This window comes from Scyliorhinus canicula, chromosome 16 (assembly GCF_902713615.1).
Source record: "Scyliorhinus canicula chromosome 16, sScyCan1.1, whole genome shotgun sequence".
NCBI lineage: Eukaryota > Metazoa > Chordata > Chondrichthyes > Carcharhiniformes > Scyliorhinidae > Scyliorhinus > Scyliorhinus canicula.
This window is the reverse complement of record NC_052161.1, coordinates 114099595-114124205: the sequence shown is the minus strand read 5'-3', so window position 1 is coordinate 114124205 and position 24611 is coordinate 114099595. Positions and strand designations below refer to the sequence as shown.

General features: G+C 51.6%; 2 protein-coding genes across 2 annotated transcripts in view; both read right to left on the bottom strand.

Moving 5' to 3' along the window:
• Window positions 1-6288, bottom strand: part of LOC119951040 (golgin subfamily A member 6-like protein 7) — a 116813-nt gene extending 110525 nt beyond the window's left edge. The window contains exons 1-2 of the mRNA XM_038774075.1: window positions 6071-6288; window positions 2135-2342 (exon numbers count right to left, since the gene is read on the bottom strand). Of these exons, the coding sequence (XP_038630003.1) occupies window positions 2135-2342; window positions 6071-6288 (426 nt within the window). The remainder of the gene's footprint in view (window positions 1-2134; window positions 2343-6070) is intronic.
• LOC119950679 (forkhead-associated domain-containing protein 1-like) lies at window positions 6178-23641 on the bottom strand. Its single transcript, XM_038773317.1, has 6 exons — window positions 23488-23641; window positions 23161-23250; window positions 22020-22257; window positions 21329-21460; window positions 9866-9972; window positions 6178-6334 (listed from the first exon to the last, which is right to left on the bottom strand). The coding sequence occupies exons 1-5, from the start codon at window positions 23554-23556 to the stop codon at window positions 9962-9964; spliced, it is 540 nt and encodes a 179-aa protein (XP_038629245.1). The 5' UTR covers window positions 23557-23641; the 3' UTR covers window positions 6178-6334; window positions 9866-9961.
• Between the last annotated feature and the right edge of the window lie 970 nt (window positions 23642-24611).

The following is a 24611-nucleotide window of genomic DNA, read 5'->3' as shown; positions in this document are numbered from 1 at the left end:
ATTTCGGAAAGATAGGTTTGACATGATAATTAAACAGGAATTTTCAACAAAAATAGAGCTATGACAAAAGAACAACTTGCTGAGAAAAAATGAAGCACTGTCAAAGGAATAATTGACAATCAAATATTCATAAAGATGGCCAAATCGGGGGGTGTGATGGGTGAGTGTGTAAATGTCCTCCAGTCTCAGTGTGCTCAACTCGCTCACCTCAGCGTGCTCCACTACACTCACCTCAGGGTGCTCCCTCACTCACCTCAGCCTGCTCACCTCACCCACCTCTATCCTCTGTGAGAGTGGTAGAAAGTGTGTGCTGGTGTTTTTGGGGGTTAACGTTGATGCACTATCAATTACGCAAAAGACGAGAAGGAGGATGTAACCGAGCTTTATTACACTGAGATGTGTGGCCTCCTACAGCAGCTGACGAAATGGCGGCTGTATGGGGAGCACACATATTTATACTCCACCTACTGGGCGGAGCCAGCATGCCGGGATCTACCCCGTACCTGTAGTACAGGGCCTTACCGTAAGCACGTACAATAACATCCTCTGTATACAATATATACATTAGTGGTGACTACCACAACCGTGAACAAGAATCCGGAGACTCGGGGTAACCCATACACACACTCTGCCTCACATGCACTCTGTCTCTCTCTCCCACGTACTCCGTCTGTCTCTCTCTCTCTCTCCCATGCACTCTCTCTCCCACGCACTCTGTCTCTCTCTCTCCCACGCACTCTCTCTCCCACGCACTCTCTCTCCCACGCACTCTCTCTCCCATGCACAATGATAGTTTCATGATTACCATTACTGAGACTAGCTTTCACTTCCAGATTTAGTAATTGAATTTAAATTCCACCAGCTGCTGTGGAGGAATTTGAACCCATGTCCCCCGAGCTTTTGACTGGGTGTTGAATATTTGCTGAGTGACATTACCATACGCCACTATCTCCCTTATCTATTTGTCCCTGGTGCGTGCTTGCACGGTCAATTATTGGACCTCTCATGCATGCGAAACATTTATATCTGTTGCTAGGTCATTGGGTGTATAAGGAAGGGGCATTTGCTGCTAATTCTGTGTCAAGCTTGTGGTGATAGAAGCAATATCATAGATGGATGGTGTGAGACCTCCAACCAGTTGGTGGCGGTACAGGCACACCATGCAGTCTCCAGGCCGAGGGTCCAGTGACCAGGGTCTGCCACATAAGTGGAGGCACATCTGGCCATCGTCAGAAGATGAATAGAGGAGATGGTAGTAAGACAACAGGTGAACAGTCACTGCTGGGTGCAGTTCCAGAGGAGTACAAAGAAACTCCATGATAACTTGCTCTTGTAACAATCGCTATCTTACCACGTGTGATTCAATAAAGATCCTGTGTGGCTGGTTTACGTGTTTGGTGGATTCCTTAGCAAGGCATATAAGACCAATCACAACAAAGCTGCGGCTACCGTTGGTAGCCCGTGCACCTCAAAGTCACAAGGCCGTAGTTCAAATCTCACTCCCGAGGCTTGGGCACAAAGATCCAGACTCGCACTCCAGCGCAGCACTGAGGGAGTGCCCTGCACTGTAGGAAAGTGCTGCCTCTCAGATGAGAATGTTAAAAGATCCTCTGGCCCTAATTTGAAGAAAAGCAGGGGAATTCTCCCCCAGTGTCCTGGTCAATATCTTAAACAACATCACAAATAATATTTTATCTGGTTTGTGGGATTTTGAACTGTTACATTTCCCACATTACATCACACTTGACTTAAGGCATGAGCCCACTGGGAATGGTTTCAAAGGCACTGGCACTCCTCACCAGCATACGTTACGCCTCATAAGTCTGGACAGGCTATTCAACCATAGAGGGCATCACAGTGGAACCTAATTTTCTCCTCACTGAACTCCAATGTTCCAGCGAGCAGTCACCAGAAAGAGCGAACAGGACTCCCGGCTGATATCCTCTACCTAGCTCAGGGATGGATGGATCTCAGCTACCACTGTTTGGGTCAGCTAACACAGAGGCCTTTTCAGGCGGAATACGGGTTTTACCTGTCGATCCATGGGTGAACAAACCCTATTGATAAGACGGTTTGGATTAACAGCGAGACGGCAAATGGCTCCAATGAGTGCCAGAGCAGACCCAAACAATACCTCGCGTTTCCCGGGGAGCTGGTTCTGCTGGCTCTCTCGTTCACTGAGTTCGTGCTGTAGTTCTCTCGCACTGCATCGCCTTCTCCTTCTTGCACTGTTCTTGATGATCCAGCTTCTCCTTACAGGACCTGAAAAATGATGGCGAAATGCGGAGAAAATAAGAAGATTGGGGAACTGAGAACATGGCTCAGGGCCAAGTGACGAGTGTCTGTATTGGGATATGTTAAACACCATGACTATATAGGACAGGTTAGATGGCAAGTGGGGCTCTTCCTGTCTGTCCTTTCTGTATTCGCTACATGGAGCCTAAATATATCGACTCACATTGGTATCGAATCCCTCTGAAATTCTAAACTTTCTTCTGAAATAAGGACCTTCTGAAATAATATTGGACAACATTATGAGAGAGCTTGTTAGGAAAATAAATGTAGTTTAAGGGATTGATTATCGTATTGGTAAACATCAGAAATAAGGTACAGTTTTAGGTGGGTTTACTTTAATGTTTCTGTGTCTGGAAAGGACCTATTGTTAGATTCATGCTGGACGAATGTGTTGTATGTGTGGAGGGCGGTTAGGTTTCAATTGGGATTCGATTGTGAAAGAGAGAGCTACAGTGGGAAGAATAAGTATAGTTGTTGAGCAACTAGAGGCCCTTGTAAGAAAAAAAGCTTTTCCTTTGTTCTTTATTTTTAGCTGGAAACTATAGCAGTTGGTGACACACAGCTAGAGAGAGACCATCTCTCTAAGTTTTGCTAGAAGAAAAGCCATACAATGGAGTAATAGTTAAGAAGCCAGTGCCAGAATTCGACTTCAGGAAACTAGAGAAATGAAGAGGAGTTTCCAGGGAGCCTGACATTAACGGCATAAAGAGGAACTGGGAGCAGAACAGGGTACTGTTCATTTCAATATACAGGACTATAAAGGATAGACTAGTGAGAAGTCAGAAAGGTATCTGAAGTAGTTCTAATGTTTGTGATATCTTACTACAGTTTGTGAAACATTAATTGAAATATTTGTGGAGCAATTAGTGGCTGAATATCGGAATTTGTGTCGGTAAAAGCGGTCAAGACAAAAGAGTTTAGAAACTCTCACATGATAATCATCTGGGGGAATTCTGAGGAGAAATCCACAGACACTAACTTGGGATCAAGGTGGAGTGTGTATTTGACCATAACCAATCTGTGTGTTTTAAAAAGGGACTTTGTGTGCTAGTGAGACCATTGTAGCTTCACTGTGTCATCCGTGTCAATCCTTAAAACCTGTGTGCAAATGTTAACCTAAGTAGAAAGTAAAGGAGTATTATATTATAGTCAATTTCTCCACATTTAATGCATTAAAAAACCCAACTAATTAGCGGTCCTGTGGACTCTGTTCCACCACGTTTGATTTTTTTTAAAGTTACAGTTTTTTGAGCTAGGATTCCTTTCTGTGATCCCCGTCCAGTTATTGCAACTAGGATTGTAACAACTTCAGAAATGAATAATAGCAGACAGTGTAACAATCACCCTCCAATGGATGCTTGGAGATGGGGGAGACCAGTTGGCATAGTGGTCTTGTCACTGGACTAATATCCAGGGTAAGGCCTGGGGACCCGGGTTCGAATCCCACCACGGCAGATGGTGTAAAATCTGGATTTAAGAGTCTAAGGATGACCATGAAACCGTTGTCAATTGTTGTAAGAATCCACCAAGTTCATTCATGTCCCTTTAGCGAAGGACATCTTCCCTGGTCTTGGCCTACACGTGAAATGGCCTAGCAATTGTAGGGCTAATTTAAGGAATGGGCATTAAATAGGAGCAGCACGGTGGCCATAGTGGTTAGCACCGCTGCACTCACATCACTGAGGTCCCAGGTTCCGATCCCAGCTCTGGGTCACTGTCCGTGTGGAGTTTGCGCATTCTCCCCGTGTTTGCGTGGGTTTCGCCCCCACAACCCAAAGATGGGCCAGCACTGGTAGCATTGTGGATAGCACAATTGCTTCACAGCTCCAGGGTCCCAGGTTCGATTCCAGGTTGGGTCACTGTCTGTGCGGAGCTGCACATCCTCCCCGTGTGTGCGGGGTTTCCTCAGGGTGCTCGGTTCCTCCCACAGTCAAAAGATGTGCAGGTTAGGTGGATTGGCCATGAGAAAATTGCCTTTAGGTCCAACATTGCCCTAGTGTTGGGTGGGGTTACTGGGTTATGGGGATAGGTTGGAGGTGTTGACCTTGGGTAGGGTTGCTCTTTCAAAGAGCCGATGCAGACTCGATGGGCTGAATGGCCTCCTTCTGCACTGTAAATTCTATGTGCAGGGTAGGTGGATTGGCCGCGCCTAAATTGCTCCTTAATTGGAAAAAAATAATTGGGTACTCTAAATTTATTTTAAAAAGCGATGGGCAATAAACCCTGGCCTGGCCTGTGACATCCACATCCGATGAATGAATAGAAAAAGGAAAGTGTAACAATCTCCAGGGGAGACTGGGAGATGGTGCAATATTTCATTCTTTGATTAATTTTGGGAGATAATGTAACAGGAGTAACTCCAAGGAAATCATTATATTAAAACAACATCTGGGACACCTCTCTGCTTGCTGAATATCAAGGAATATGAAGCTGCCTCTTTCAAGCCATAGGCTCATCTGTGAAATTGTGACATGATGTCAAGCACCAGCAGATCACCCACGAATGTGCCCACGGTGAGCCGGACAATGGGCTGGTTATATGTAACAGAGGGTGACATCATGTAAGGACAATGTATTATTCAGTTGCTAGGCAGGGCTGTGTAGAGCCTGGCCTGTCCCCTAAAGGCCAGTGTCTGGGTGGCTTCACAGCCCCATTTCTAAATCAACTTAGAGAATAATTATACACCCTTGAAGCTCCTTCTTGTTGGCTCTTTCCCCAAGATCAGAGGACTATAAACATAACCTTTCACCGTTTTTTCTAATTTGCCGGTTTAAGACCTTTAACTTTTGCCAGTTTCTTCCCCAGTTTGCATAGTTTTAAATGCTCTATTACCAACAGCTCAATCTCGACTTTGACACACCTTTAGCCCAGCCAATGATCAGCTGATCATCCCAGTCACCACTTTCAATATGCGTCGAGAAACCGTGGTGAAGCTCTCAGCATTAAAGGCAGCATGCAAGCTCCTGATTGCCTGCAGGCTAAAGACACTGTCCTGCATTCAGTGCGTGTCCCAGGTACCACTTAACTGAACTAACCTGGGTAATGGTCACCAAAGCAGCACTCACCCTCGGTGCGATACTGCCGTGTGCGCCTGATTCTCCCTCCATCAACTTGCCCAAGGCTGCAGGGGCCTGGCCTGATTGGATCAAGAACCAGATGACCGTATTCGCATTTTCAGAAGAGGTCTTCGGATTCACCCTGGCTGCATTTTTTCCCAACGTAGGCCAAGGGTATTGAGGCAAACCCAGACGCCCTCTAATGCTGCTGCCAGATTTGGGGAGACAGTGGCGCAGTGGTATGGTCACTGGACTAGAAACCAGGGACCCAGGGCAAGATCTGGGTGCTGAGTTCAAACCATGGCAGATGGTGAAATTGGAATTCAACAAAATCTGTAATTAAAAGTATATGATTACCACAAAACCATTGCCGATAGTCATAAAAAAAAATCTGGTTCATTAATGTCCTTTGGGGAAGGAAATCTGCCATCCTTACCGGTCTGGCCTACAGCAAAATGGTTGACTCTGAGTGCTGACTCTGAAATGGCGGGCAGAGTTAGGGAGGGCAATAAACGCTGGTCCAGCCAGCAACGCTCACATCCCATGAAATGAATGAATTTTAAAAAAGATAATGGAGATTAACTATTATAATTGGAGATGGAAATCTGGCACCTCCTTGGGCCCCAATGCAGACAAACTAAACCATATAGAACAAGCACAAGTTTCAATCTCTTGCACCTCCAAATGAATGGGGGCAAAAGCTGGTCAAGCCCACTCACTCGAGGATACACAGTCTTTCTACGCCACCAGTGAAGGAGATACCAAAGCTGACACCAGCAACAAAGCAGAGTGCACGCCAATCCCCTTCTATTGGATGCTGCGTACCCCTCAGCTCGCAGTATGCTTTGGAGATCTTCGTTCTGTACGTCCACAGCTGGGACATCTTGACCAGCTGTTGCTGCAGAGTGTTCAGCTCAGCGCCTGACACTTCACCCATCGCTCTGTTCTGCTCCAGCGCATTTTCTGTTTCTCACTGAGTTCGCCTGTGTACGAACACAAGTTATTGAGTGATCTTATGGAGTCGCATTTGGAGGGGGAAAAAAAAGTTTAACGCGACATCTTTTGCCAGATGAGACCGTGACAATGGTACTCAGTGCCAGCCTTGGCACCCTCACCCTGGAGACAGGAAGCTTTTGCTTCAAGTCCCACTTTTGGAGGGTACTAGTCTCAAAATCCGCTTCCTTGCAGTACTGAGGGAGTGCTGCACAGTCAGAGGTGCTGAGGTTTGATGAGGGTTAAACAGAGGCACCGTGAGGGAGGTGCTGCACTGGCAGATAGTGCCGACTTTTCAGGTGCCAATTAAACCGACGCCCTGTCAGGTTGGCATAAAACATCCTGGGCATGATTTTGAGGAAAGAGCAGGTGAGTTCTCTCCAGCTACCCTGACCAATTCTCAGCCCACGCCACCCAAACAGATCATCTGGCCATAATTACATCCCTATTTGAGTGACCTCACTGTGGGCAAATGGTTCAATCTTCATGGGAGCCGTATTCATGGGAGTGGAGTTGGGTGGTTGAGGCTGGGGGGGGGGGGGGGGGGGGGGGGGGGGGGGGGACGGGACGGGACGGGACGCAGATGAAGAAAAAACATTGGAAGAAAATAAGCTCTTATATACAAATAGTCTGAATACCCGCAGTCTGATAGCCAGTTCATACACGACATTGTAGGTGTTGGATCTTGTGTTTATCTGCCTGTAGGCTATGTTTACAGTGACTCATACACTGTGATCAGATTGATTTGTGCCACAGTATTAATGGATGTCTCAGATGTTTGCTCTGCATCTTCTCAAGGCATAATCCACGTCACCATATAGCCATGGTAAATATGAATTTAAGCAGAGCACGGGCCTGGAGTTAAACTCGGCGTTAAAATCAGCATTGGGGCTAAGGAGGGGGACCCACTGGAATTTGATAGTCAGACTTTAACTCTTTTATTTAATGGTCAAGATAAGGTTTAGATTATAAAGACTGCAAATCCTGAAATAGAAACAACATTTTGGGGAAATACACAGATTTACCAAACTGCTAGAATGAGAGAGAAAGCAGAACAAGAAGAGAAAAAGCAGAAAAGAGAGGCAAAATACAACTGGAGAGAGAGGAAGAGGGAGTGAAAGAGAGAGAGGGGGACAGAGAGAGAGAGAGAGAGAGGGGGGACAGGGAAAGAGAGAGAGAGAGACACGGAGAGAGCGAGAGAGAGAGACACGGAGAGAGCGAGAGAGAGAGACAGAGAGAGCGAGAGAGAGAGAGGGGGGAGAGACAGACAGAGAGAGAGAGAGGGACAGAGAGAGAGAGAGGGACAGAGAGAGAGAGAGAGAGAGGGACAGAGAGAGAGAGGACAGAGAGAGAGGACGAGAGGGACAGAGAGAGAGTGGAACAGAAAGAGAGAGGGACAGAAAGAGAGAGGGACAGAGAGAGAGGGACAGAGAAGGAGAGGGACAGAGAGAGAGAGGGACAGAGAGAGAGAGAGAGAGAGGGACAGAGAGAGAGAGAGGGACAGAGAGAGGGAGGGACAGAGAGAGAAAGGGACAGAGAGAGACAGGGACAGAGAGAGACAGGGACAGAGAGAGACAGGGACAGAGAGAGACAAAGGGAGAGAGCGAGACGGGGGAGAGAGAGCGAGACAGAGGGAGAGAGCGACACAGAGGAAGAAAGGGAGAGAGACGGGGATAGGGAGGGAATGGAACAGAGAAAGACTGAGAGCGAGAGACAGGGAAAGAGAGAAAGGGAAAGAGAGATGGGGAAAGAGAGACAGGGGAGACAGGGGAGACAGGAGAGACAGGAGAGACAGGAGAGAGAGAGAGAGACAAGAGAGAGAGAGAGAGACAAGAGAGAGAGAGAGACAAGAGAGAGAGAGACAGAGAGAGAGAGAGCGAGTGAGAGAGAGGGAGAGAGAGAGAGCAAGAGGGAGACAGAGAGGAGACGCAGAGAGAGAGACAGAGAGAGAGAGACAGAAAGGGAGAGGGAGAAAGAGAGAAGGCAGCACGGTAGCATTGTGGATGATAGCACAATAGCTTCACAGCTCCAGGGTCCCAGGTTTGATTCCGGCTTGGGTCACTGTCTGTGCGGAGTCTGCACATCCTCCCGTGTGTGCGTGGGTTTCCTCCGGGTGCTCCGGTTTCCTCCCACAGTCCAAAGATGTGCAGGTTAGGTGGATTGGCCATGATAAATTGCCCTTAGAGTCCAAAATTGCTCTTAGTGTTGGGTGGGGTTACTGGGTTATGGGGATAGGGTGGAGTGTTAACCTTGGGTAGGGCAGGGCAGCACGGTGGCCTAGTGGTTAGCACAACGCCTCACGGCGCTGAGGTCCCAGGTTCGATCCCGGCTCTGGGTCACTGTCCGTGTGGAGTTTGCACGTTCTCCCGTGTCTGCGTGGGTTTCGCCCCCACAACCAAAAATGTGCAGAGTAGGTGGATTGGCCACGCTAATTGCCCTTAATTGGAAAAAAATAATGGCTAATCTAAATTAAAAAAAAAAAAACCTTGGGTAGGGTGCTCTTTCCAAGAGCGGTGCAGACCTCGATGTGCTGAATGGCCTCCTTCTGCACTGTAAATTCTATGATTCTATGAGAGAGAGGAAGAGAGCGAGAGAGACAGAGACTCAGAGGCAGGGCGGGAGATGGATAAAGAGAGAGATGGAGAGAGAGAGAGAGAGAGAGACAGAGGGAGAAAGAGAGGGAGAAAGAGTGAGATGTCCCTTTAAGGCCAACACAGTAGAGTAAGGGTAACACAGCCTGTGCGACATTATTCTATTGTGTTGCCTTAAAGGGACAATCACCACAGAAACAGAGGGAAAGAAAGAGAGATAGAGAGGGGTAGAAAGAGAGAGATATAGAGAGAAAGAGAAGGAAAGAGACAGACAGAGAGAAAGAGAGAGATAGAGAGAAAGGAGAAAGACAGACGAAGAGAAAGACAGGCAGAGAAAAGGAAGAGGACAGAGAACAAGAGAGACAGAGAACAAGAGAGAGACAGAGAACAAGGGAGAGGCAGAGACAAGGGAGAGGCAGAGAGAAAGAGAGACAGAGAAAGAGAAAGAGAGAAAGAGAGAAAGAAAGAAACACATATTTAAGGAGAGCTCTTTTTCAATTCTTCCTCTATGAAATTTAACCATAGTCAATGGTGAGCCCCAGTATGTTGAGGTTGGGGGATTGAACAATGGTAATGTTACAAAGGTTATGATTAGACAATCTCTTACTGGGATGGTCATTGCTTGGCACCTCCTTGTGTGGTACAAACATTATTTGCAAAAAGGAAAAGGTTGCAGATGCAGGAAATCTGAAGTATGATTTGCATTTTTAAGCCTGAGCAAGAACTTGCCGGTCAGGCAGTGAGTGGCTGGATGAGTCCCAGTGCCTGGCTCAAGGGGCTGAATGGCCTACTGGAGTCCCAATGACTGTTCCTATGAGGGTACCCAGAGAGGGGCGGCGTCAAACGGCTTTCCAACATACAGTCGATATAGCTCAGAAGGAGGCAATATTCAAACAGCCAGTGGACCCATTCTCAGCAATAATAACCTACCTGCCAGATCTGACATCCTGGCATTAGCTCCAGCCAGATCTCGTCTCAATCCAATGATAACATCTTGCTGTGCCAGGACTTGTATCCTAGTCTCTGCTAATTCCTTCCTGCGTGACCCAAGAGTAGAATCGTTAGATTAAAACCTTAATGGAAGCATACGATCCAAGTATCACATAGAAACTGAGCTGAATTCAAATAAAAATGATCCAGAGGCATCATTAATGTAGGGCTGAAAAGGAAAATCCAAAGTTTGCATCTCCAAAACATGTTTACTGCCGACTACATCAACTCTGAGCTGGCGCCACTAATTCTTGTAGCACCACCTGTAGACCTGATTATTTCTCCATTGTGCATACGGCAAACAGACATCACCTTTGTCGTGGATACTGAAGGTTGTACAGCGGATAGTCCAGCTCAACCCAGACCCCCCACACCCCCACAGCCCAGCCCACCCCACACGCCCACATCCCAGCTCACCCCACACACACCCACAGCCCCATCCCACACGCCCACATCCCAGCTCAACCCAGACCCCCACACTCCCACAGCCCAGCCCATCCCACACGCCCACATCCCAGCTCAACCCAGACCCCCACACACCCACAGCCCAGCCCATCCCACACGCCACATCCCAGCTCAACCCAGACCCTCCCACACACCACAGCCCAGCTTACCCCACACCCCCACAGCCCAGCTCAACCCAGACCCCCCTACACACCCACAGCCTAGACCCCCCACACACCACACCCAGCTCACCCCACACCCCCACAGCCCAGCTCACCCCACACCCCACAGCCCAGCTCAGACCCCTACACACCCACAGCCAGCTCAACCCAGACCCCCTACACACCCACAGCCCAGACCCCCCACACCCCCAGAGACACAGAGCCCCACCCCACCCACACCCACAGTCCAGCCCACCCCACACCCCCCACACACCACAGCCCAGCTCAACCAGAACCCCACACACCCACAGTCCAGCTCAACCCAGACCCCCCACACACCCACAGCCCAGTTCACCCCACACCCCCACAGCCCAGCTCAACCCAGACCCCCCACACACCCACAGCCCAGCCCACCCCACACCCCCCACAGCCCAGAGCCCACCCCACCCCACACCCCCCACAGCCCACACCCACCCCCCCCACACACCCACAGCCCAGCTCAACCCAGACCCCCCACACACCCACAGCCCAGCTCACCCCACACCCCCACAGCCCAGCTCAACCCAGACCCCCACACACCCACAGCCCAGCCCACCCCGCCCACCCCACACCCCCACACACCCACAGCCCAGCCCACCCCACCCCCCCACAACCCACAGCCCAACCCACCCCACACCCCCCACTCACCACAGCCCAGCCCACCCCACCCCCCAGCCACCCCACACCCCCACCACACCCACAGCCCAGCCCACTCCACACACCCACAGCCCAGCCAATCCACCCCACAGCCCGACCCACCCCACACACCACCCCATACACCCACACACCACCCCATACACCCACACCCCACCACCCCACACCCCCACACACCCACACCCCAGCCCACCCCCACCCCCCACACACCCACAGCCCAGCCCACCCCACACCCACACACACCCACAGCCCAGCCCACCCCACATCCCCACCCACCCCAGCCCAGCCCACCACCCCCCACAGCCTAGCCCACCACACCCCTCACACACCCACAGCCCAGCCCACCCCACACCCACACACACCCACAGCCCAGCCCACCCCAACCCCACCCACCCACAGCCCAGCCCACCCCCCCCCACAGCCTAGCCCACCCCACACCCTCACACTCCCACAGCCCCACAACACACACCCACAGTCCAGCCCACCCCACGCCCCCACACACCCACAGCACCCCCCCCACACCCCCCACACACCCCAGCCAGCCCACACCCCACACCCCCACACACACCACAGCCCAACTCACCCACCACACCCACAGCCCAGCCACCCCACACCCCACACACCCCCACACACCCACAGCCCAGGCACCCCACACCCACACACCCACAGCCCAGCCAGCCCACCCCACACCCACCACACACCCACAGCCCACCCCACACACCCACAGCCCAGCCCACTCCACACCCACACACCCACAGCCCAGCCCACCCCACACCCCCACACACCCACAGCCCAGCCCACCCCACACCCACAGCCCAGCCCACCCCACACCCCCCACACACCCACAGCCCAGCCCACCCCATCCCCACACACCACAGCCCGACCCACCCCACACACCACCACACACCCACAGCCCAGCCCCCCCACAGCCTATCCCACAGCCCAGCCCAGCCCACACCCACCACACACCACAGCCCAGCCCACCCCACATCCCACACACCCACAGCCCGACCCACCCCACACACCCACCACACACCCACAGCCCACCCCACACACCCACAGCCCAGCCCACCCCACACCCCCCCCACCCACAACCCAGCCCACCCCACACCCCCCACACACCACAGCCCAGCCACCCCACACCCACACACACCCACAGCCCAGCCCACCCCACATCCCCACCCACCCACAGCCCAGCCCCCCCACACCCCCCACAGCCTAGCCCACCCACACCCCTCACACACCCACAGCCCAGCCCACCCCCACACCCCACACTCCCACAGCCCAGCCCACACCACACACCCACAGTCCAGCCCACCCCACGCCCCCACGCACCCACAGCCCAGCCCACCCCACACCCCCACACACACCCACAGCCCAGCCCACCCCACACCCCCCCCCCACACACCCACAGCCCAACCCACCCCACACACCCACAGCCAGCCCACACCCCACACACCCACAGCCCAGGCACCCCACACCCACACACACCCACAGCCCAGCCCACCCCACATCCCCACACACCCACAGCCCAGCCCCCCCCCCACAGCCTAGCCCACCCCCCACACACCCACAGCCCATCCCACCCCAACACCCCCTCCCACAGCCCAGCCCAGCACCCCCCACACCCACAGCCCAGCCACCCCACATCCCCACACACCCACAGCCCGGCCCCCCCCCCCCACAGCCTAGCCACCCCACACCCCCACAGCCATCCCACCCCCACACCCCCCCACACTCCCACAGCCCAGCCCACCCCACACCCCCCCACACCCACATCCCGACCCACCCCACACACCCACCACACACCACAGCCCACCCCACACACCCATAGCCCAGCCCACCCCAACCCCCCACACACCACAGCCCAGCCCACCCCACACCCCCCACACACCCACAGCCCAGCCCACCCCACACCCACACACACCCACAGCCCAGCCACCCACATCCCCACACCACCCACAGCCCAGCCCCCCCCCCACAGCCTAGCCCACCCCCACACACCCACAGCCCATCCCACCCCAACACCCCCTCCCACAGCCCAGCCCAGCCCACCCCCCACACACCCACAGCCCAGCCCACCCCACATCCCCACACACCCACAGCCCAGCCCCCCCCCCACCCCCCCCCCCCACCCCCCACCCCCCACAGCCTAGCCACCCCCACACCCCCACAGCCCATCCCACCCCCACACCCCCCCCCACACTCCCACAGCCCAGCCCCCCACACCCCCCACACACCCCCACAGCCCGACCCACCCCACACACCCACCACACACCCACAGCCCACCCACACACCCATAGCCCAGCCCACCCCACACCCCCCACACACCCACAGCCCAGCCCACCCCACACCCCCCACACACCCACAGCCCAGCCCACCCCACACCCACACACACCCACAGCCCAGCCCACCCCACATCCCACACACCCACAGCCCAGCCCCCCCCACAGCCTAGCCCACCCCCCACACACCCACAGCCCATCCCACCCCACACCCCCTCCCACAGCCCAGCCCAGCCCACACCCCCCACACACCCACAGCCCAGCCCACCCCACATCCCCACCCACCCACAGCCCAGCCCACCCACCCCCCGCCACAGCCTAGCCCACCCCACACCCCTCACACACCCACAGCCCAGCCCACCCCCCCCCCCCCCCCACACTCCCACAGCCCAGCCACCCCCACACCCCCCCCGCACACACCCAAGCCCAACCCACCCACACACCCACAGCCCAGCCCACCCCACACCCCCCACACACCCCCACACACCCACAGCCCAGGCACCCACACACACACACACACCCACAGCCCAGCCCACCCCACCCCACCACACCCACAGCCCACCCCACACACCCACAGCCCAGCCACTCCACACCCTCCACACACCCACAGCCCAGCCCACCCCACACCCACACACCCCCACAGCCCAGCCCACCCCACACCCCGACAACCCACAGCCCAGCCCACCCACATCCCCACACACCCACAGCCCAGCCCCCCCCACCCCCCCCACAGCCTAGCCCACCCCCCACACACCCACAGCCCATCCCACCCCAACACCCCCTCCCACAGCCCAGCCCACCCCACACCCCACACACCCACAGCCCAGCCCACGCCACATCCCCACACACCCACAGCTCAGCCCCCCCCACTCCCCCCCACAGCCTAGCCCACCCCACACCCCCACACACCCACAGCCCATCCCACCCCCACACCCCCCCCCACACACCCACAGCCCAGCCCACCCCACACCCCTCACACCCACAGCCCAGCCCACACTCCCCACACCCACAGCCCACACCCCAACACACCCACAGCCCAGCCCACCCCACACCCCCACAGCCCAGCCCACCCCACACCCCCACAGCCCAGCTCAACCCAGACCCCCCACACACCCACAGCCCAGCCCACCCCACACCCCCACACCCCAGACCACCCACACACCCACAGCCCAGCTCAACCCAGACCCCCACAGACCCACAGCCCAGCCACCCCACACCCCTCACACACCACAGCCCAGCCCACCCCACACCCACAGCCCAGCCCCCCCCACACCCCAACACACCCACAGCCCAGTCCACCCCACACCCCCCACACCAGCCCACACCACACACCCACAGCCCAGCCTACCCCAGACCACCCACACCCCCACAGCCCAGCCACTGGGACCTGTGGACACCTTCAGCCAGATCAGGCTTAGCGTCTCCTCACTCTGAAGATTGGACCGGTTCCAGACAGAATGGGCTGGTTAGTATATGGGCATGCAGCATATCCAGGTTGGCACTGATTGGAACCAAAGTTAAGTCAAAAGACCAACAATGGTTCACGGGGATCGGAAGTGACAATTATAATTGAGTTTTGGTCTGAACTTTTTCTTACAAGTGAAGATGACCATCTCCGTAGTGACCCTTGATCCATTTAAATTTATATCCAGTGCTGTTTGTCTCCACATAAAAATGGAGGGAAGATACTGAAACGGAAAGGCACGTGGAGCCCACAGAATTCGGGGATAATGGAGAGACAAACTTCATCCCCAGTCTGGGTAAAACTTGAACAAAAATATATTCATTCAGAATTGGTCATCCTAAACACTTCATCCAGGACTCAGTCCCCGTGGGACTTTATTAGGTTCCAGTGGGGAATATCTGGAGAGGATTCCTGAAAACGGGACAAGTACAGAATGCATGATTGCCTTCACCGGCCGGAGCATTGAGTATAAAAATTGGCAAGTCATGCTGCAGCTGTATAGAACCTTAGTTAGGCCACACTTGGAATATAGTTTTTGATAGTAATCGACTATTTCCTGTTAGATCTGATGGGTAAAATAAGGCTATTTAGTGTAAATATTAAGACCCAGTTTTAATACCCATTTTAAATTGAGGATTTCAGCACTCATAACCTCAGGTCATGATGAAACACATAACTTCAACAGAGACACACAAAGCCTGACACATGCATGAACGAATTGGAGATAAAAACAACATTTTCACTAAGCAAGATGAAAAAGCTATTGTTCTAATAAACATATTTTCAAAGACAGTTTGATATTTAAGAAATAAACTGTACCAGTAATCAGATCAAGGACAAAGTAGGCACCAAAGCAACTTGAAGGCACCATTGTACATAATGCGGATAAAGCGAAGTCAGCAGAAAACCAGTAGAAACCAGTCTTGATAATAGCACAGAATCCCATTCCATAACATACACAAATATTCAAACATGAAACGTCCAGAACTTATGTTGCACATTAAGGATTGACAGCTAACCAACGAATCAAATATATTGATTCTAACCCAAACCAATTAGGACGATGTAGCGGTGTAGATAGATGGCTCAAGACTGATAAGATTTCCTTTAAACACGAGGTCCGTACGGCCATCTTTATTCCGGGATCATCCTATACTTTGACCTAACTATTCGCTATCTCTATTTTCACTTTTCCACTCTAACTCTTGAAGTAAATGCTAGCTGTTTTGCCGTAAGCAAGAAACAATTTCTGTATTATTTTGAAAGTTAAATTGTGTACAGACTTCTCTTTAAGTCCTTTTGCTAGCCCTACTTTATTGAGAATAGATTTAAATTTCTCCTAATTGTAATCAAATAGAGGCAATAAAGATTCTTGTTTGCATCCGAGAAGTTTAACTCAAATTTCTACTTAGTTTTAGTGTCGCAAGGCCTCACTAATTCCGCATGATAGATCTCATCAGTTTTGAATTCTGGTCGTCACACTACCAGAGGATGTGACGGTGTTGGAGAGGGTGCAGAAGATGTTTATCAGGATGTTGTCTGGTATGGAGGCGAGGTTGGATAAACTTGGCTTGTTCTCACTGGAATGGCAGAGGTTGGGGGTGACCAAATAGAAGTCTACAAAATTATGAGGGGCATGGACAGAGTGGGTAATCAGAAGCTTTTTCCTAAGATTGAAGAGCGAAATACTAGGGGACATAGGTTTAAGGTGTGAGGCGCAAAGTTTAGAGGAGATGTGCGAGGGAAGTTTTTTTACACAGAGGGTAGTGGGTGCCTGGAACTCGCTGGTGGTGGAAGCAGGGACGAGTGACGTTGAAGGGGCATCTTGACAAATATAAGAATAGGATGGGAATAGAGGGCTATGGACCCCCAAAGTATAGAAGGTTTTAGGTTAAACAGGCAGCATGGTCGGCGCAGGGCTGAAGGGCCTGTTCCTGTGTTCTTTGTTCTTGTATACGGAGAAGAACCAATCCTTCAGAGAAAATGAGGAAACAGCTCCTGTGCTTCTGAAGTTGCTCCAATACTTCAACTTAGCTTCAGAAAGCAAGGGTTAAGCACACATTAAGAGAGTGCCAATGTGGACTGGTGCCAAGCCCAGTTCTCGAGCAATAAACAGTCACACTGGACAGAGAGGTGGAGTTCATTCAAAAACCTTACAACCACCCCCCGCCCCATCTACACTCCGGGAAATGGCTGAAGGAATAAGTTGTCATCTGTATTCCTCCCATTGTTCTGGGCTTATACGTCTGAAGGAATTAATCAAACCAGTGGGGCCAAGGTTTTGTTGTGTTCTGAGTTATGCAGAGCTGTGATTAAAACCAAACACTGTGGACACTTGAGTCGCCTTGCAAACGGTGTCCAATTAGCAAATGGCTTCCTTCTGCTGTGCGGGAGGGCATCAAACGTCCCACTCGCGACCCATGCTAGCAGCATGACTCCATGTTCAGAGGTCTGTAATATAGCAAGTGGTGTTGTTCTCATTGGCTCTAATCTTGGAACCGGAACACTTTCCGTATCAAGGCCCTTGCATCGTGGTCAGTCACAGCGCGGCTGAGATACAAAACAAAGCTCCCGACGTCACCGATACAAAAGCAAAATACTGCAGAGGCAGATGGAAACTGAAAATCCTCAGCAGGCCAAGCAGGATTAGTGCAGTGGAACACTTCTGAACTCAATATTGAGTTCAACAACTGTAGATCTTAATCTCTGCCTTCATCTAGCTCTTTACGCTACGGGTCTTTTGTTTTACTGGGGTCTTTTTTTTTACTGGTATGTTTCCTCTTCTTTATCCCTCACGTTGCATTCAGATGACTTCTATAGCCATTGGCCACTCATCTGGTCACAACCGTTGTGTCTTTACTATAGCCTTTACTCCTTGGTTGCACGCGAAACCTTTTTAAATTTAATATCTCCTGCTCTTTCACAATCCTTTTGTTCTTCTTGCCCCGGCTCCCTTCCACTGGCATAAAAACTCTTCCATTTCTAGCTCCCTTTCGATCTGCTGTAAGGTAATTCAGCATAAACTCCATTTCTCTCCAGATGTCACTGCCTGACCTCCTTTTTCTTCTGTTTTAACTCCCTCTTCAATCAAGAAAACCTTTGCATTTACGTGGCACCGATCATGACCAGAGGATGTCCCGAGCCATACAGCCAATGAGCTATTTTTGCGGAGTAGCCACTGGTACAGTGAAGCAAATGCAGCCGCTGATTTGTGCACAATTAGGCTCCACACTCAGCAAGGGGTAATGACCTGGCAATCTGTTATAATGGTGCTGTTTGAGGGATAAGTATCTGGAGGACAATTGGGAGAGCGCCCCTACTCTCTTCAGTAGATGGACATGGAATCTTGTCTGTCGAGCGAAGAGGGCAGACAGGCCTCTGGTTAACCTCTCACCCAAAAGACACAGCCACCAATAGAGTCACAGAGCTTTACAGCGCAGAATGAGGCCCTTCGGCCCATCGTGTCTGTGCCAGCCGTCAAGTGCCTATCTATTCTAATCCTATTTTCCAGCACTGGGTCCGTAAGCTTTGTATTGTATGCTGTTTCAAGTGCTCATCTAAATGCTTCTTAAAATGCTGTGACAGAAGGGGTGGCACGGTGGTGCAGTGGTTAGCACTACTGCCTCACGGCGCCGAGGACCTGAGTTCGATCCCAGCCCCGTATCACTGTCCGTGTGGAGTTTGCACATTCTCCCAGTGTCTGCGTGGGCCTCACCCCCACAACCCAAAGACGTGCAGGGTAGGTGGACTGGCCATGCAAAATTGCTCCTTAATTGGGAAAAAAAAATAGAATGGGTACTTTAAATTTATTTTTAAAAATGTTTGTGGGGAGGGTTCCCTGATAGGTCAAGCAGACCACAATTCGCTTCAGGATAAAGCTCTCTCTATATTGCCCAGTCTAAGGTTCTCTCTCTGACTGCGTGCTCTCATCTCTTTGTTCCCTTGGGTATGTCCTGGACTGTCCTATAAGGTATCAGTCCAGCCTAACCCTTGCAGTTTGGAGAGAACGTGCGGTGCTAACCCAACATTTATTTTCTGCGTACCCATTCCTGACCCTCGGACAGTGTGGTGAATCACAGTCGTGTAATTCACACTGTTTTATATGATGTACTCTGTCTATGTAAGCTCGGTATACGAGCAGTTGCACGTCTGCCCATAGGGGGAGATGAGGAGTTGTACTGGGCTCCACCCTTGGCTCTGCCCATGCTCCGCCCATGGATCCTCCCACTAACCGGAGGTATAAAGCTTGGCAGTCGTGAGCCTGCCTGCCAGTTCATCTTGTCGCAGGCAGGCTCTGTTGAAAGACTATTAAAACCACTGTTCACTTCCAACCACGTGTCGTGTGAATTGATGGTCACATCAGACAGATAACGGTGTTTTCTGTTTGTTTCCATTTTAGGGGTAGATTGTTGCCGGATTTTGCGATAGTCATCATGGCGAGACTGTCAGCGTTCGCCATCATTACACTGCACTCAAAGTGACCGCAACATCTGGAGTTTGTAGCTGCATAGTTAAACACTGAAATCCAGATGTTACTGTCAGTGATTCCCTGCTACTTCACAGGGTGCACAGTTAGAGTCTCTGAAAATGGTAATCAATTAGAAATTATTGAACTGACAAGAACTTTCCCTCTTACGTTGCAATATTGTAGTTCAGAATTCCCCAGAAAAGTTTATCTTGTGAGTTGTAACTGGATTTTTTAATGCCATAATTACTCTTTTTTAGAATACCCAATTCATTTTTTCCAATTAAGGGGCAATTTAGCGTGGCCAATCCACCTAGTCTGCACATCCTTTGGGTTGTGGGGGCGAAACCCACACAAACGGGGGAGAATGTGCAAACTCCACACGGACAGTGACCCAGAGCCGGGGTCGAACCTGGGATCACAGCCGTGAGGCTGCAGTGCTAACCACTGCATCACCATGCTGCCCTCTACTCTTAAACAACCTCTCTGGTTCTGGAAATTAATTTTATGTCGGTGTAATGATAAGTTTTCCATTCTGATAAAAATGCCAAGTTTATTGATACAGTGAATTTTCTTTCTCAAAGCATAGTTGCTATTTCAGTTTTCAATGATATTTTCAGTTTTTAATGTTGTATGTCCCAATATTTATAATTAGAAACTAGGGTAGCTAGCTTGTTTTTGCAATAATAATAATAATTCTTATTATTGTCACAAATAGGCTAACATTAACACTGCAATGAAGTTACTGTGAAAATCCCCTAGTCGCCACACTCCGGCGCCTGTTCGGGTACACTGAGGGAGAATTCAGAACGTCCGATTCACCTAACAAACATGTCTTTCAGGACTTGTGGGAGGAAACCAGAACACCCTTGGAAACCCACGCAGACACGGGAGAACGTGCAGGCTCTGCACAGGCAGTGACCCAAGCCGGGAATCGAACCCGGAGCTGTGAAGCAACAGTGGTAACCACTGCGCAACCGTGCCGCCCATTCGCTCTCTATAAAATGAACAAAAAGTAAACAATAAGCAGTTTATTCCTGGCTTGCTGTCTGTGAGAATATTTCAATGTGATTGGTTGGTTGCTTGATGATCTCTGCTGCTGGAAGCCTGGAGATCCCCTTGTCTTGGCACCAGATTCGGACTGATCTCGGGTAAGGGGAAAGCCACACCACAGGAATGGTTAGCCCTTTGTGAGCAGCTAGCTTCCAGGTCAGCAGCAAGTGCCACCACTTCACCACTGACCTCAAAATTTAGACCCATGGATTGAGCCTCATGAGGTTTAATTCAGAATCAAATTTAACCATCTGTTGTGGTGGGATTCGAACATAGAACTCCAAAGCATTGCTCTAGATTAGTGGTTTACCAGTTCAGTGACCTATACCACGAGGCCATAGGGGGAACCGCTCCCCTCCCCCACACCCCCGTCACCCAATATTGTCCCCATCATTTTCCAGCTAGCGTGTTCACTGCTGTGATCTGTAGTAAACGGAACCACTGCCCTCCAGTGGTAGAATTTCAGCACGGTACCACAGCTAAATGAACGCGCCTCATTAAACACCAACTCCCACCAGTTTAGCACTTGCACAGAACTGACTGAGAATCAATACTTGTGGAGCTGACCACTGATTGTCAATTTTGATAGCTCTAATGGGACGTAAATTAAAAGTCAGCTGCAACATGTAACCGTTTCATTTTTATTATTTAATATCTCTGTTGCCCGTTCGAGACAAATTATTTTGGTCAAGTTGTTGTGGCTGGATCAACAGGAAATATTATTGTTCCACAGAGTATGTATGGCTATTTAATGAGGGGGGGCATTGCCCCTGACCCGAGGAATTAGCTCTCATGAAAATGCCTATTGCATTCAATTCAACTCAGTAGGGTACTCACTGGAGCAAGGCGCAGGCCTGTTCCTGGACATGTGTCTCGGTTGTGATTGGCCCACCACCGGCGGCGGCGAGGCCTGAACAGGCTGCCTTACAGTGCTATTCCGTTCCCACTCTTCCAGCTTCTTCTTAGCCTCTGTAAAATGAAAAGAGAGAGTAGCACTGTCAGCTGGCTCAGGTGGGCTTCCCATGGCGGTCCCTGATCCCTTACCCCCCCAATCCCTTACTCTTCCCCCCCCCCACCCCCCCCCCCCCCCCCCCCCCCCCCCCCCCCCCCCCCGCCAGTTCCACATCACAGCAGCTCCAGCTCTGCGTACTCCAGCTAAGGAGCAATCGGCTCTGTGTGATCCAGAGGCATGAGTTTTGTTCAGTAGAAATTAAGCTCTGATCGCAGAGTATGTTGACCCTGCTGCAAGTTTACAAGTGGAAGTGGAGCTGTTCTTGGCTGTGATAGATGCCCCGTATCATAAGGTAAACAGATGAACAGTTAATGGAGGCCCGATGAATGTGTTGGGCTTATCACCTGATTGAGTGTTCGGCAGGAGTTTTCCAAAGTAATGTTTCCTTATCAATCCTGCATTTTTGCGGATTCGCCGAAGAGAATTCCGGTCTTGGGGTAGTGCGTGCAGAAATTCTCTCCCATATCTGCTGAATAAATACCATCCCCATGGAATCTTGAGTATAATGTACAATTACCCTCAGTCTGCTTGATAGGACCCCTCTTTCTTCCTCTGCGGCCTGGTGCTGCTTGGCAATGTTGAGCAGCCTCTCCTCCAGGGCCACAATTGTCCGAGAATGCTGCCGGATCTGCTCCTTGAACTCGGCCAGCTCATCCATGTGGCTGCGCCTCTCGAGTTCAATTCGGCCCTCAAGGCCCGTGGCCTCGGCTCTCTGACGTCTCTGCTGGGCAGCTAGCTCCTCTCGTAAATCACCCTGGGAAACAAGGAAGGGTCACAGCAAAGAGACAGAGATAGTTCAGATAACGGGAGGAAAGATAGAGAGAAACGGAAATGTGCAATTTACACAACAGACTCCAGGACAGAGAAGGGTCAGTTCACTGGGGGCCTTTCAGCTCAGTCTCTCCCACTGCTTCAAGAACTGCAACCTTGTTGAGTGGAGTTTCCCTTCAGTTTAAGTGTGCCTAGCACTCAGTATTCTGCAGCTTTTAAGCATGTTTAGTCTCTCTGCATCATTCTTAAGGGAGAGGAGATCCCCAAATTCTTCATCTAAGGATTGGGAGTGACAAATTGTGTTCAATGGTTTGATTGTTCCATGTTTGGTGAGTGGTTGGGCTCACTCACTATGCCTGATTGGTTAAGTCTGGGTGCGGGCTTGGCAAAAAAGGAAATGAATTATAAAAAGAGTTGCAAGCTGAAGCACGGAGTAGGTATTTTAAAGCACAGCAAATTAAACCAGTTTCACAGAAAGAAACTCTGCATAGCTCCGAGATATAAAATGTACAAAACAAAGTACCCAGCACTTCAAAAGGAGGTGTTAAATGAAGGAAAAGGTCCGTCACACAAATAAATGCAGATGAGAAAACTCATTTGGTTCCAGAAAGGCTGGACCGTCCGACCAATTATAGCACCAAACTTAAATCATTCCGGGGTTCATCCTCTGCTACCTTACTTCATGGCCTAAGGACATATGGATCCCTTTATAGTTGAAGAAATATTTCCTCAATCAAATCCTCAGCCTTCCTTCTGGTGGTTTGATCCCGTGACCCCTATTTCTGTCCTACTCCCATGGTTTAGCTTCAGGGAGTCTTCCTGATTTAAAGTGCTATTTACTATTTGTCCTCAGCTGAAAGCACATGTGCATCGGACAACAACGTACCTCAACTTTCCTCGCTTCCTCGAGTGCTTGTGATGTGTTGTTCAGCTGCAGCTTCAGAGTCTCCGCCTCCTGACATTTCACCTTTGCACTCTGTGAACAAGGAGACAGGGTGAGTGGCGTCACCGAGGGAAATCGGAAAGTCTCGGAGTTCAGTGGTGCTGGGCCTCGGAGGGCAAGACCGCCTTTAGACTGCTTTCAGAAGGTCCCCATGGGCCAGGGCACAGCCCCAGACCCATGTACCGCTGCCAGGCTGAAATCCTGGCTCCCATGCATGGTGCGAGCCAGGTTCCAGCCGCAGTTCATACCCCATGCGCTGCCTCCGCTCACCTCACTCAGTTCTTTGAGACGGAGCTCGGTCTCCTCACGCCACCTCGTCTCCTCTTCCATCATTTCCATTCCCCTCTCTTTCTCCAGAGCCACGCCTCTGCCAGCTGCTGTGGGACACAGTGCAGTTTGTTAGCTTCACTCTTGCACAGAGGTATTCCTCTGCGCACTTTCACATTGATGCACCATCAATTGCACGCGAGGCGAGTGATTTACCAATGTCAGGCTTTAATCAAGAGAACACTGGCGATCGTCTACAGTGGAAAGGAACGATCGTCAGGCTTCTGGGCATTTATACCTCGTTGATAGAGGCGTGGTTAACTCAGCCTCTCGGCCAATCGGTCGAGAGGCACATGACCGACCAGGGCCAATGGTAACGACGTTTGGCCCAATGGCAGACGAGTATGCAGATCATATCATCACATTCACCCCTTACGGAGAAGGAAGGCGGGGGGGGGGTGTGAACGAGACCCAGGGGGGGGGGGAAGAACTGATGATATGAGTAGCCGTCGGGAGAATAATTTTCTCTCCGTACCCTTGTCGATTTGGGGGCTGCCACTGGCCCAGACATAACAATATTTACAAAAGGAAGTCCATGGGACCGTAGAACTCTAGATGGATTCGATCAGTCGTTTGGTGGTCCTTGACGTCCTGGCCGAGCGCCGTAGTGGAGGAGGTGGTCGGATCGGCTGATGGTCCTGCTGATGTCCTGGAGTCCGTAGGGAGCGATAGACCTCGAGTAGTCTCCGTCACCTGAGCTGGCCGCGGAGACGCCATGGATGAGGATGGGGAAGCTGAGTGGGGTGCTGGGGTGAAAAAGGGAGGGGGGGTCTGTGGTGGGGGGGGGGGCTGCCGGGCGGGTGCCAGGTCCCGGAGGGAGACCGTGTCCTGCCGACCGTCGGGGTGCTCCACATACGCGTACTGCGGGTTAGCGTGGAGTAACTGGACATGCTCCACCAACGGATCGGACTTGTGCACCCGCACATGCTTCCGGAGCAAGATGGGTCCGGGGTGACCAGCCATCGGGAGAGGGGATCCGGAGGACGACTCCTGGGAAAACAAGAAGCCGCTCATGAGGTGTCGATTAGTTGCAGTACAGAAGTGAGCGGATAGAGTGCAGTGCATCG